This window comes from Oncorhynchus tshawytscha, linkage group LG12 (assembly GCF_018296145.1).
Source record: "Oncorhynchus tshawytscha isolate Ot180627B linkage group LG12, Otsh_v2.0, whole genome shotgun sequence".
Taxonomy (NCBI): Eukaryota; Metazoa; Chordata; class Actinopteri; order Salmoniformes; family Salmonidae; genus Oncorhynchus; species Oncorhynchus tshawytscha.
In genome coordinates, this window is record NC_056440.1 from 7623506 (window position 1) to 7637482 (window position 13977).

Below are 13977 nucleotides of genomic sequence, written 5' to 3' on the forward strand. Positions count from 1 at the left end.
TCAAAGAACATAAAGTAAAATCATTGAAAGTGTGTGGAGTGGTTAAAATGACACAGGTATGCAGGGAACGGACAGTCAGTCTACCTCTGTCTAACAGTAATGACCAGCCATTCAACCTCTGTCTAACAGTATTAGTGTAATGACCAGCCAGCCAACCTCTGTCTAACAGTAATGACCAGCCAGTCTACCTCTGTCTAACAGTAATGACCAGCCAGTCTACCTCTGTCTAACAGTAATGACCAGCCAGACTACTTCTCTGTCTAACAGTAATGACCAGCCAGTCTACCTCTGTCTAATAGTATTAGTGTAATGACCGGCCAGACTACCTCTGTCTAACAGTAATGACCAGCCAGTCTACCTCTGTCTAATAGTATTAGTGTAATGACCGGCCAGACTACCTCTGTCTAACAGTAATGACCAGCCAGTCTACCTCTGTCTAATAGTATTAGTGTAATGACCAGCCAGACTACTTCTCTGTCTAACAGTAATGACCAGCCAGTCTACATCTGTCTAACAGCAATGACCTGCCAGTCTACCACTGTCTAACAGTAATGACTAGCCAGTCTACCTCTGTCTAACAGTAATGACCAGCCAGTCTACCTCTGTCTAACAGTAATGACCAGCCAGTCTACCTCTGTCTAACAGTAATGACCAGCCAGTCTACCTCTGTCTAACAGTAATGACCAGCCAGTCTACTTCTCTGTCTAACAGTAATGACCAGCCAGTCTACCTCTGTCTAACAGTAATGACCAGCCAGTCTACCTCTGACTAACAGTAATGACCACCCAGTCTACCTCTGTCTAACAGTAATGACCACCCAGTCTACCTCTGTCTAACAGTAATGACCAGCCAGTCTACCTCTGTCTAACAGTATTAGTGTAATGACCAGCCAGACTACTTCTCTGTCTGTGTATGAGTAGTGAGGTGTGTGTAGTGACTGGACAGTCTGCCAGCCTACCTCTGTGTCAGCGTCGGTGGCCTTCAGTTCAAACTCAGTGATGGTCTTCCTGACACCCTCCTGAACCCTCATCCCAGGAACCACCAGCAGGGGGAGGGAGTCATCCACCGGCCGGATGGTGATGTAGAACGTCTGGGCAACCTGAAGACACCATACAGAACACTGTTATCTACCTAAAGACACCTGTCATCTACCTAAAGACACCTGTCATCTACCTAAAGACACCTGTCATCTACTTAAAGACACCGTACAGAACACTTATCTACCTAAAGACACCTGTCATCTACCTAAAGACACCTGTCATCTACCTAAAGACACCGTACAGAACACTTATCTACCTAAAGACAGAACACTGTCATCTACCTAAAAAGACACCTGTTATCTACCTAAAGACACCTGTTATCTACCTAAAGACACCTGTCATCTACCTAAAGACACCTGTCATCTACCTAAAGACACCTGTCATCTACCTAAAGACACCTGTCATCTACCTAAAGACACCTACAGAACACTTATCTACCTAAAGAACCTACAGAACACTGTTATCTACCTAAAGATCTACCTAAAGACACCTGTTATCTACTAAAGACAACTGTCATCTACCTAAAGACACCTGTCATCTACTTAAAGACACCGTACAGAACACTTATCTACCTAAAGACACACTAAAGACACCTGTTATCTACCTAAAGACACCTGTTATCTACCTAAAGACACCTGTCATCTACCTAAAGACACCTGTCATCTACCTAAAGACACCTGTCATCTACCTAAAGACACCTGTCATCTACCTAAAGACACCTGTCATCTACCTAAAGACACCTGTCATCTACCTAAAGACACCTGTCATCTACTTAAAGACACCGTACAGAACACTTATCTACCTAAAGACACCTGTCATCTACCTAAAGACACCTGTTATCTACCTAAAGACACCTGTCATATACCTAAAGACACCATACAGAACACTGTTATCTACCTGAAGACACCGTACAGAACACTGTTATCTACCTAAAGACACCTGTTATCTACCTAAAGACACCTGTCATCTACCTAAAGACACCTGTCATCTACCTAAAGACACCTGTCATCTACCTAAAGACACCTGTCATCTACCTAAAGACACCTGTCATCTACCTAAAGACACCTGTTATATACCTAAAGACAACATACAGAATACTGTTATCTACCTAAAGACACTGTACAGAACACTGTTATCTACCTAGAGACACCGTACAGAACACTGTTATCTACCTGAAGACACCGTACAGAACACTGTTATCTACCTGAAGACACCATACAGAACACTGTTATCTACCTGAAGACACCGTACAGAACACTGTTATCTACCTGAACACTGTACAGAACACTGTTATCTACCTGAAGACACCGTACAGAACACTGTTATCTACCTGAAGACACCATACAGAACACTGTTATCTACCTGAAGACACCATACAGAACACTGTTATCTACCTGAAGACACCGTACAGAACACTGTTATCTACCTAGAGACACCGTACAGTACACTGTTATCTACCTGAAGACACCATACAGAACACTGTTATCTACCTAGACACCATACAGAACACTGTTATCTACATAGAGACACCGTACAGTACACTGTTATCTACCTAAAGAAACCTGTTATCGACCTGAAGACACCATACAGAACACTGTTATCTACCTAAAGACACCTGTTATCGACCTGAAGACACCATACAGAACACTGTTATCTACCTGAAGACACCATACAGAACACTTATCTACCTGAACACCATACAGAACACTGTTATCTACCTGAAGACACCGTACAGAACACTGTTATCTACCTGAACACCATACAGAACACTGTTATCTACCTAAAGACACCGTACAGTTCACTGTTATCTACCTAAAGACACGTACAGTACACTGTTATCTACCTGAAGACACCATACAGAACACTGTTATCTACCTAGAGACACCGTACAGAACACTGTTATCTACCTGAAGACACCATACAGAACACTGTTATCTACCTAGAGACACCGTACAGAACACTGTTATCTACCTAGAGACACCTGTTATCTACCTAAATACACTGTACAGAACACTGTTATCTACCTGAACACCATACAGTACACTGTTATCTACCTGAACACCATACAGAACACTGTTATCTACCTAAAGACACCGTACGGAACACTGTTATCTACCTAGAGACACCGTACAGAACACTGTTATCTACCTAAAGACACCGTACAGTTCACTGTTATCTACCTAAAGACACCGTACAGTACACTGTTATCTACCTGAAGACACCGTACAGAACACTGTTATCTACCTAAAGACACCGTACAGTTCACTGTTATCTACCTAAAGACACGTACAGTACACTGTTATCTACCTGAAGACACCGTACAGTACACTGTTATCTACCTAGACACCATACAGAACACTGTTATCTACATAGAGACACCGTACAGAACACTGTTATCTACCTAGAGACACCGTACAGAACACTGTTATCTACCTGAACACCGTACAGAACACTGTTATCTACCTAAAGACAAGGTTAATACAGGGAGTTGCTGGTAGACAGTAAATATTATTAGCAAGGCATTACAGAGGGCAGCGAATACAGCCCAGTACATCACTGGGGCCTTAGCTCCCTGCCATCCAGGACCTCTATACCAGGCGGTGTCCACCCAAGCAATACACTGTTCTCTCTGCTACTGCAAGGCAAGCAGTACCAGTGCACAAGGTCTGGACCCTGAACAGGACCCTGAACAGGACCCTGAACAGCTTCTAACTCTCTTGCATTGACTCTATGCACACACACACACACACACACACACACACACACACACACACACACACACACACACGCTGCTGCTACTGTCTATTATCTATCATGTTGCCATGTCTCTTTACCCCTACCTACAGTATGTACCTCAATTACCTCGTACCCCTGCACATCGACTCGGTACTGGTAATCCCTGTATATAGCCATGTTATTTTTACTCATTATTTTTGTTTGTTATTCACTGTGTATTTATTCCTCATGTCAATATTTCTCTCTCTCTGTCTCTCTCTCTGTCTCTCTCTCTGTTTCTCTCTCTGTTTCTCTCTCTGTTTCTCTCTCTGTTTCTCTCTCTCTGTCTCTCTGTTTCTCTCTCTCTGTCTCTCTGTTTCTCTCTCTCTGTCTCTCTCTTTCTCTCTGTCTCTGTTTCTCTCTCTGTCTATCTGTTTCTCTCTCTCTCTCTCTGTCTCTGTTTCTCTCTCTGTCTCTCTGTTTCTCTCTCTCTGTCTCTCTGTTTCTCTCTCTCTCTGTTTCTCTCTCTCTCTGTTTCTCTCTCTCTCTCTGTTTCTCTCTCTGTCTCTCTTTCTCTCTCTGTTTCTCTCTCTCTCTCTGTTTCTCTCTCTCTGTTTCTCTGTTTCTCTCTCTCTCTCTTTCTCTACACCTTGTGTCTACGAAGCAGGTGACAAATAACATTTGAATTTTGATCCTTGTTTGCAACATTTTTCAATGCAGAACATTGTATCTTGTTTCACAGTAACCTACTGCACAGTGTTTTAAAACAGAGAACCTGTTACACACAGCGGTCAGCCAATAGTGACACGGCCCGATAACCTCTTACACACAGCGGTCAGCCAATAGTGACACGGCCCGACAACCTCTTACACACAGCGGTCAGCCAATAGTGACACGGCCCGATAACCTCTTACACACAGCGGTCAGCCAATAGTGACACGGCCCGATAACCTCTTACACACAGCGGTCAGCCAATAGTGACACGGCCCGATAACCTCTTACACACAGCGGTCAGCCAATAGTGACACGGCCCGATAACCTCTTACACACAGCGGTCAGCCAATAGTGAAGGCCGAGCGGTCAGCCAATAGTTGGCTGACTGCTTCTGCTGCTCATTAGGCTGCATTAGAGAGGGACATTATCGATAGTGTGTGTTTGTGTGTGTGTGTGTGTATGAGGATAAAAGAACAAAACATGTGTGTGACCATGTGTGTGTGTGTGTGTCCTTGCGTGCACGAGTGTGTGTACCTCGTTAGCGCCGTCAGACACGATGAAGGAAAACTGGTCCGCATGCTTCTCTTCTTCGCTGGTGTGAACGTACTGGACACTGCGGGAGGTCAGATCAGCCTGGGAGAAGGACGTGATGCGTGTTCCTGTATCCGGAAGGAAATTAGCATTCATTAGCATTAACAGTTAAAGTTAATGGATGTGTTAGCGTTAGCTTTCTAAACTTTCTTTGAAAATCAACACAGCATATTAATCCACCATTAGCATTGAACTAGCAATGCCAGGGTCGTGGGTTTGATTCCTGTTTGGGCCATACACTAATTATGTATTCATATACCAAGTCTGTTGGTATAATGGTATTTACTGATCGTGGCACAGACATCATGTAATCAGTTCCTGGAATAGAATGCTATTAGCATTAGATTAGCATTAGAATAGCACACTGTAGTGGTAGTTAGCATTAGAATAGCATTAGAATAGCACACTGTAGTGGTAGTTAGCATTGTTCGCTAGCTGACGGCAATTCTGCCCTACAATGGAGGAAAAAGTACCCAACTGTCATACTTGAGTAAAAGTAGAGATACCTTAATAGAAAATGACTCAAGTAAAAGTGAAAGTCACCCAGTAAAATACTACTAGAGTAAAAGTCTAAAAGCATTTGGTTTTACATATACTTAAGTATCACAAGTACATGGAATTGCTCAAAGATACTGAAGTATCAAAAGTAAATAAATAATTTTAAATGACTTACATTAAGCAAACCAGACTTTTGGTTTTTCTACATCTTGAAACATGTGGGGACAGCAGACTGGGATAGGGATTGATTGAATATGTCCGTAAACACACCAGCCAGCTGGTCTGCGCATGGGCACAGTGTTATTGTTTTTATTTATTTACAGAGAGCCAGGGGTGTACTCTAACACTCAGACATCATTTACAAACAAAACATTTGTGTTTAGTGAGTCTGTCAGATCAGAGGCAGGAGGGATGACCAGGGATGTTCTCTGTTTAGTGAGTCTGTCAGATCAGAGGCAGGAGGGATGACCAGGGATGTTCTCTGTTTAGTGAGTCCTCCAGATCAGAGGCAGGGAGGGATGACCAGGGATGGAGTCTGTTCTCAGGGATGTTTAGTGAGTCTGTCAGATCAGAGGCAGTAGAGATGACCAGGGATGTTCTGTTGATAAGTATGTGAATTGACAATTTTACTGTCCTGTGTGTGTGTGTGTGTTTCCACCTGAGCTGGTTGATAGCTCCAGTACAGTACCTCGGTTGTTGGCGGCGTGTTTGTGTGTGTGTGTGTGTGTGTTTCTGTGTGTGTGTGTCTTTCTGTGTGTGTGTGTGTGTGTGTGTGCGTGTGTGTATGTGTGTGTGTGTACCTGGGTTGCTGGCGTGCTCCAGGTGTCCCAGTGCAGTCTGCTTGGTGATACGATACATCAGTTCTCCAGGCTCACTGTCCTGGTCTGTAGCTGACAGCTGGAGAGTAGTCAGCTTCTTCACTGAGTTCTCATCAACCACCAGACCCTTATTCATTACCACAGAGGGGGGCAGGTGGTCCTCTAGAGGGGTGAGGGAGGGAGGGAGGGAACAAAAGAGAACAAGTAGGAAAAGGGAAATTAAAACCTGAGGGTGGAAACCGTGTCTCAATAAACCACTGGGGAGCACAAAGCCTAGAACAGACCAGAAGGATGGAGCAAATTGTCAGCCATTGACAGTTTTTGGCAGACTGGACCACTGGCTAAGATTCCAAATGGTGCAGAACCCTGTTTTACTACGATAGTCTGTCCTGTGCGTCCCCTACGTCAGATACCACATACCTAGTACACTGATGTAGAAAGACTGGTACATACCTAGTACACTGATGAAGAAAGACTGGTACATACCTAGTACACTGATGAAGAAAGACTGGTACATACCTAGTACACTGATGAAGAAAGACTGGTACATACCTAGTACACTGATGAAGAAAGACTGGTACATACCTAGTACACTGATGAAGAAAGACTGGTACATACCTAGTACACTGATGAAGAAAGACTGGTCGATCAGTTTGTTGCCCTCTGGATCCACCAGGTTGAACTTGAAGGAGACGCTCCCTCCTTTCTCTCCCTTCTCATGACTGTACTCCAAAAGACCTGCAACACACACACACACACACACACACACACACACACACACACACAGAGGGTTAGGGTCAATTCAATATCGTAAATTAATCATAATTCATTTCAAGAACTTTCAAGAACTCTGAGAAAGTCACAGGGCATTTTTCCTTGAAGAATATTGAATAAGTGAAAATGATGAGAGAGAGAGCGAGAGAACGAGAGAGAGCAAAAGAGAGAGAGAGAGAGATACCTTTGTTGACCTCCTCCTGTGTGAAGCTCTTGACAGGTCCTTTAACAGACATCTTGTCCTGTCCTCGTCCTCCTTCTTTAGAAAGCTGTAGTCTTCCTAATGGAAGGTCTTTGGTGAGGATGTACCTCAGCTTCAGGCTATCTGAGTCTGAATCTGATCCCTTCAGGTTCTGCTCAGTAATCTTAGCCGCTGAGCCTGAGGGGAGAATAGGTACAGTAGAAGTCAGGATACACCAAAGAACACAACGTAAGCCAGCTAGATCAGCCTTTCCCAATCTGTTGTGCCAGTATCCCCAAAATGGTACATTTTGACACCATCTCAGAACTGTAATACCTGACTCAACAAGTAATCAACAAGCCCTTTCAGAGTTGAATCAGGTGTGTTCGTACCCAGTCACCATGGAGACATGTGAGTCCTGGCGCAAGACAAAAACCCTGTTTGTCCCTGTCCTTACCTGCGGAAACTGTTTAAGGTCACACAAGGTCCACACAAACCCAAGAGCGTACCTGCGGCCAGCTGCAGGCCTCTATTCACAGTCATCCTTGGTCCTTCGCTCTTCCTGACGTCTATGGTGAAGGTGAGCCGTCCGGTGGCGACGTGGACGCCGTCGGTCAGAGAGAAGGCGAGCTCGTCACTGCCCCCGCTGGCCGCGTCAGGGGTGTACACCAGAAGCAGGTCCACCACGTCCTGGTAGGTGAACGTGGACCCCTGAGACAGGATCCGACCGTTCTCCAGAGGCTGGGAGTAGAACTGGCGTCTACGCAGCTTACCTGAAAACAGTACCGCCGTGGTACAGAGTAATAATTAATAATGATAGGGGTGTGTCTTGTTTATTTAGCCCTCTTCGTGGCACTCAAAGACACTTTACATAAGGCAAGCAACAACAAAAAAGGTAGATAGATGAAATAACTAAAAGTAGATGGGGTGACATATCTTCCTCACTGGAAGGTCTTGAATCCCGGCAATGTGAGACCCGGCACCTGCGTACCAGCGTATGTGCATCGATGATGAATGTGTTTTACGCTTCGCAATGTCGTTTAGCAGAAGCTGTCTGGCAAGCAGACAGTGGAGAGGACAGTAAAAAGGCCTCGATAGCCTTCATAGGTTTTTAGTTTTATGACGCTGTGACAGGGGCTTTATGGGAGGGTTTATGTTGCTTTTATTGCCTGCTGGTTGTGAAGAATGAGTCGCTGCAGGATCCTGACAGTACAGGGACAGTTAGTGGGACAGATGGAAGGATGGAGGGAGAGTTAGACGGTAGAATGGAGAGATGGAGGGAGAATTAGACGGTAGAATGGAGAGATGGAGGGAGAGTTAGAGGGAGGGATGGAGAGATGGAGGGAGAATTAGATGGTAGAATGGAGGGACTGAGGAAGATATAGAGGGATAGCTAGAGGGATGAATGGAGGGAGAGTTAGAGGGTAGAATGGAGAGATGGAGGGAGAGTGAGAGGGAGGGATGGAGAGATGGAGGAAGAATTAGATGGTAGAATGGAGAGATGGAGGGAGAGTTAGAGGGAGGGATGGAGAGATGGAGGGAATAGAGGGAGGGAAGGATGGAGGGAGAATTAGATGGTAGAATGGAGAGATGGAGGGAGAGTTAGGGAGGGATGGAGAATGGAGGGAGAGTTAGAGGGAGAATGGAGAGATGGAGGGATAAATAGAGGGAAGGATGGAGGGAGAGTTAGAGGGTAGGATGGAGAGATGGAGGAAGAATTAGATGGTAGAATGGAGAGATGGAGGGAGAGTTAGAGGGTAGAATGGAGGGAGAGTTAGAGGGTAGAATGGAGGGACCGAGGGAGAGATGGAGGGAGAGTTAGAGGGTAGAATGGAGAGATGGAGGGAGAGTGAGAGGGAGGGATGGAGAGATAAATAGAGGGAAGGATGGAGGGAGAGTTAGAGGGTAGAATGGAGGGACCGAGGGAGAGATGGGGGGAGAGTTAGAGGGATGGGTGGAGAGATGGATGGAGGGAGAGTTAGAGGGATGGATGGAGGGATAGATGGAGGAAGGGAGAATTAAAGGGAGGGATGGAGGGAGACTTAGAGGTCAAGTAGTGGACTGGAGAGAGAGGAGCAGCATTTGACACTGACTGTCGGGCTGTTAGAGGTAAAGTGTGTGTGTGTGTGTGTGCCGTACCGTAGGCAGGTTGCTTGGTGACGGTGATTATGATGTCGTTGTCTGGTGTGTCCTGGTCCAGGACGTTGAGAGAGGAGTTAGTGATGACCACTCCTGAGTTCTGCTCCACCTGGACTCTGTTCACTGATACCACCGGCTCCATCTCCTCTTTAGTCTGCTGCAGGAACACACACACGCACACGCACACGCACACACACGTGCACACACACACAAGTGTAAAGTTTAGCATACACACATGCAAGAAAACATACACGCAAGGCTCAGGGTGGCAGGTAGCCTAGTGGTTAAAGGGTTGGACTAGTAACTGAAAGGTTGCAAGATTGAATCCACTGAGCTGACAAGGTAAAAATGCCCCTGAACAAGACAGTTAACACACTGTTTATAGGCCGTCATTGTAAAAAATAATTTGTTCTTAACTGACTTACCGAGTTAAATAAAAAAATAAAATATAATCATCACATCAGGGGCCCTAGCAGACAAAGGAATGCATTTTTATGCAGATTAAAAATAAATACAAATAAATGTATGGAAAATAAAATCCTGGTGTAGTCATCACAGGACAATAAAATCCTGGTGTAGTTATCACGGAACAATAAAATCCTGGTGTAGTTATCACAGGACAATAAAATCCTGGTGTAGTTATCACAGGACAATAAAATCCTGGTGTAGTTATCACAGGACAATAAAATCCTGGTGTAGTTATCACAGAACAAAAAAATCCTGGTGTAGTCATCACAGGACAATAAAATCCTGGTGTAGTTATCACGGAACAATAAAATCCTGGTGTAGTTATCACAGGACAATAAAATCCTGGTGTAGTTATCACAGAACAATAAAATCCTGGTGTAGTTATCACAGAACAAAAAAATCCTGGTGTAGTTATCACGGAACAATAAAATCCTGGTGTAGTTATCACAGGACAATAAAATCCTGGTGTAGTTATCACAGGACAATAAAATCCTGGTGTAGTTATCACAGGACAATAAAATCCTGGTGTAGTTATCACAGAACAAAAAAATCCTGGTGTAGTCATCACAGGACAATAAAATCCTGGTGTAGTTATCACAGGACAATAAAATCCTGGTGTAGTTATCACAGGACAATAAAATCCTGGTGTAGTTATCACAGGACAATAAAATCCTGGTGTAGTTATCACAGAACAACAAAAATCCTGGTGTAGTTATCACAGGACAATAAAATCCTGGTGTAGTTATCACAGGACAATAAAATCCTGGTGTAGTTATCACAGGACAATAAAATCCTGGTGTAGTTATCACAGGACAATAAAATCCTGGTGTAGTTATCACAGGACAATAAAATCCTGGTGTAGTCATCACAGGACAATAAAATCCTGGTGTAGTTATCACAGAACAAAAAAATCTAAAATCCTGGTGTAGTTATCACAGGACAATACAATCCTGGTGTAGTTATCACAGGATTATAAAATCATGGTGTAGTTATCACAGGACAATAAAATCCTGGTGTAGTTATCACAGGACAATAAAATCCTGGTGTAGTTATCACAGAACAAAAAAATCCTGGTGTAGTTATCACAGGACAATAAAATCCTGGTGTAGTCATCACAGGACAATAAAATCCTGGTGTAGTTATCACAGGACAATAAAATCCTGGTGTAGTTATCACAGAACAAAAAAATCCTGGTGTAGTTATCACAGGACAATACAATCCTGGTGTAGTTATCACAGGATTATAAAATCATGGTGTAGTTATCACAGGACAATACAATCCTGGTGTAGTTATCACAGGATTATAAAATCATGGTGTAGTTATCACAGGACAATAAAATCCTGGTGTAGTTATCACAGAATAATAAAATCATGGTGTAGTTATCACAGGACAATAAAATCCTGGTGTAGTTATCACAGAACAATACAATCCTGGTGTAGTTATCACAGGATTATAAAATCCATCAACCTTGTCTGAAAGTTTTCTTTGTGAACTTTGCAATAAGTTAAGAGTTCATTATTATTAATAACATAGTATTTGTATAAATACACAACATACATCTTTAAAATATGTGTAAAACTAAGCATGCTGATAGGATGGATTTTCAGTCTTTGCATTCATAGATCCATTTATGAATCTCAATGTATCAAACCAAGTAACAGGTCTGCTGTGTGTCTTAAGGATTGTAGCTTTAATAATTATGTCTACCAGTATATCTATGTTGACTGATGTAGTAGTAGCAGTAGTAGTATTGTCTACTAGTATATCACTGATGTAGTAGTAGTAGTAGTAGTAGTAGTAGTATTGTCTACCAGTACATCACTGATGTAGTAGTAGTAGTATTATTGTCTACCAGTTTATCACTGATGTAGTAGTAGTAGTAGTAATAGCAGTATTGTCTACCAGTACATCACTGATGTAGTAGTAGTAGTAGTAGTAGTATTGTCTACCAGTATATCACTGATGTAGTAGTAGTAGTAGTAGTATTGTCTACCAGTACATCACTGATGTAGTAGTAGTAGTATTATTGTCTACCAGTTTATCACTGATGTAGTAGTAGTAGTAGTAGTATTGTCTACCAGTATATCACTGATGTAGTAGTAGTAGTAGTAGTTATTGTCTACCAGTATATCACTGATATAGTAGTAGTAGTAGTAGTAGTAGTAGTATTGTCTACCAGTTTATCACTGATGTAGTAGTAGTAGTATTGTCTACCAGTATATCACTGATGTAGTAGTAGTAGTAGTAGTAGTATTGTCTACCAGTACATCACTGATGTAGTAGTAGTAGTAGTAGTAGTATTGTCTACCAGTATATCACTGATGTAGTAGTAGTAGTAGTAGTCGTATTATTGTCTACCAGTATATCACTGATATAGTAGTAGTAGTATTGTCTACCAGTATATCTATGTTGACATTGAAGGCCTCTGTCTGACTGGACCCATCACTGATGTAGAAGGAGAAGGTGTCCTGGTAGTGGTGTTCAGTGTTCTGGACGTTTTGAACATAGAAGATGTGGTCAGTGGTCAGGTCGTCCATGGAGAAGGGAACCTCTGGACTGATGACGCGGGTATTTGAACCGCCCAACGAGCCCACTGGGAGACAGAGGACGAAACCAGAATGGGAAGTGAGATCTCACTTCAGGGTTAGATCAGAAACATCCAAGACTGATGACATCATGTAGAAATACTACAGGCTAATAGATATTAATTTATATTTCAACAGGGGAATTCTCAGGAGGAGACAACGTAACTGAAGACCAGTACTTCAGGCATCACATCACGGATGAAAAACAAGGTTTACTTTGCAGTATAAAGACTTTTCTGCAGGCCTCCTTCCACTGTCACGAGTGTTGTTTCATATGTCTGTAGGTACTGTACCTCTGCTTATATTCACACTGCTCTGCCCAGGACAACTGGCCCTTATGGGAAATATAGGTTTATTACATTGAGACTCTCTCTCTCTCTCTCTCTCTCTCTCTCTCTCTCTCTCTCTCTCTCTCTCTCTCTCGCTCTCATTCTCTCTCGCTCTCATTCTCTCTCGCTCTCATTCTCTCTCGCTCTCATTCTCTCTCGCTCTCATTCTCTCTCGCTCTCATTCTCTCTCGCTCTCATTCTCTCTCGCTCTCATTCTCTCTCGTTCTCATTCTCTCTCATTCTCTCTCGCTCTCATTCTCTCTCGCTCTCATTCTCTCTCGCTCTCATTCTCTCTCGCTCTCATTCTCTCTCGCTCTCATTCTCTCTCGCTCTCATTCTCTCTGCTCTCGCTCTCATTCTCTCTCATTCTCTCACGCTCTCATTCTCTCTCTCTCTCATTCTCTCTCGCTCTCATTCTCTCATTCTCTCTCGCTCTCATTCTCTCGCTCTCATTCTCTCTCGCTCTCATTCTCTCATTCTCTCTCGCTCTCATTCTCTCTCGCTCTCATTCTCTCTCGCTCTCATTCTCTCTCGCTCTCATTCTCTCTCGCTCTCATTCTCTCTCGCTCTCATTCTCTCTCGCTCTCGCTCTCATTCTCTCTCATTCTCTCACGCTCTCATTCTCTCTCTCTCTCATTCTCTCTCGCTCTCATTCTCTCATTCTCTCTCGCTCTCATTCTCTCTCGCTCTCATTCTCTCTCGCTCTCATTCTCTCATTCTCTCTCGCTCTCATTCTCTCTCGCTCTCATTCTCTCTCGCTCTCATTCTCTCTCGCTCTCATTCTCTCTCGCTCTCATTCTCTCTCGCTCTCATTCTCTCTCGCTCTCATTCTCTCTCGCTCTCATTCTCTCTCGCTCTCATTCTCTCTCGCTCTCATTCTCTCTCTTGCTCTTACTCTCTCACTTTCTCTCTCTCTCTCTTGCTCTCATTCTCTCTCGCTCTCATTCTCTCTCGCTCTCATTCTCTCTCTCTCTCTCTCTCTCTCTCTCGCTCTCATTCTCTCTCGCTCTCATTCTCTCTCGCTCTCATTCTCTCTCTCTCTCTCTCTCTCTCTCTCTCTCCCCCTCTTGCTCTTACTCTCTCACTTTCTCTCTCTCTCTCTTGCTCTCAATTCAATTCAATTTT

General features: G+C 43.6%; 1 protein-coding gene across 1 annotated transcript in view; it reads right to left on the reverse strand.

Annotated features, from left to right (window-relative positions):
* LOC112240057 (extracellular matrix organizing protein FRAS1) overlaps window positions 1-13977 on the reverse strand; it is a 338168-nt gene that overhangs the window by 39755 nt on the left and 284436 nt on the right. Inside the window, 8 exon segments of the mRNA XM_042331265.1 lie at window positions 959-1099; window positions 5004-5128; window positions 6359-6538; window positions 6995-7114; window positions 7335-7529; window positions 7841-8104; window positions 9471-9627; window positions 12335-12531. Coding sequence (XP_042187199.1) covers window positions 959-1099; window positions 5004-5128; window positions 6359-6538; window positions 6995-7114; window positions 7335-7529; window positions 7841-8104; window positions 9471-9627; window positions 12335-12531 — 1379 coding nt within the window.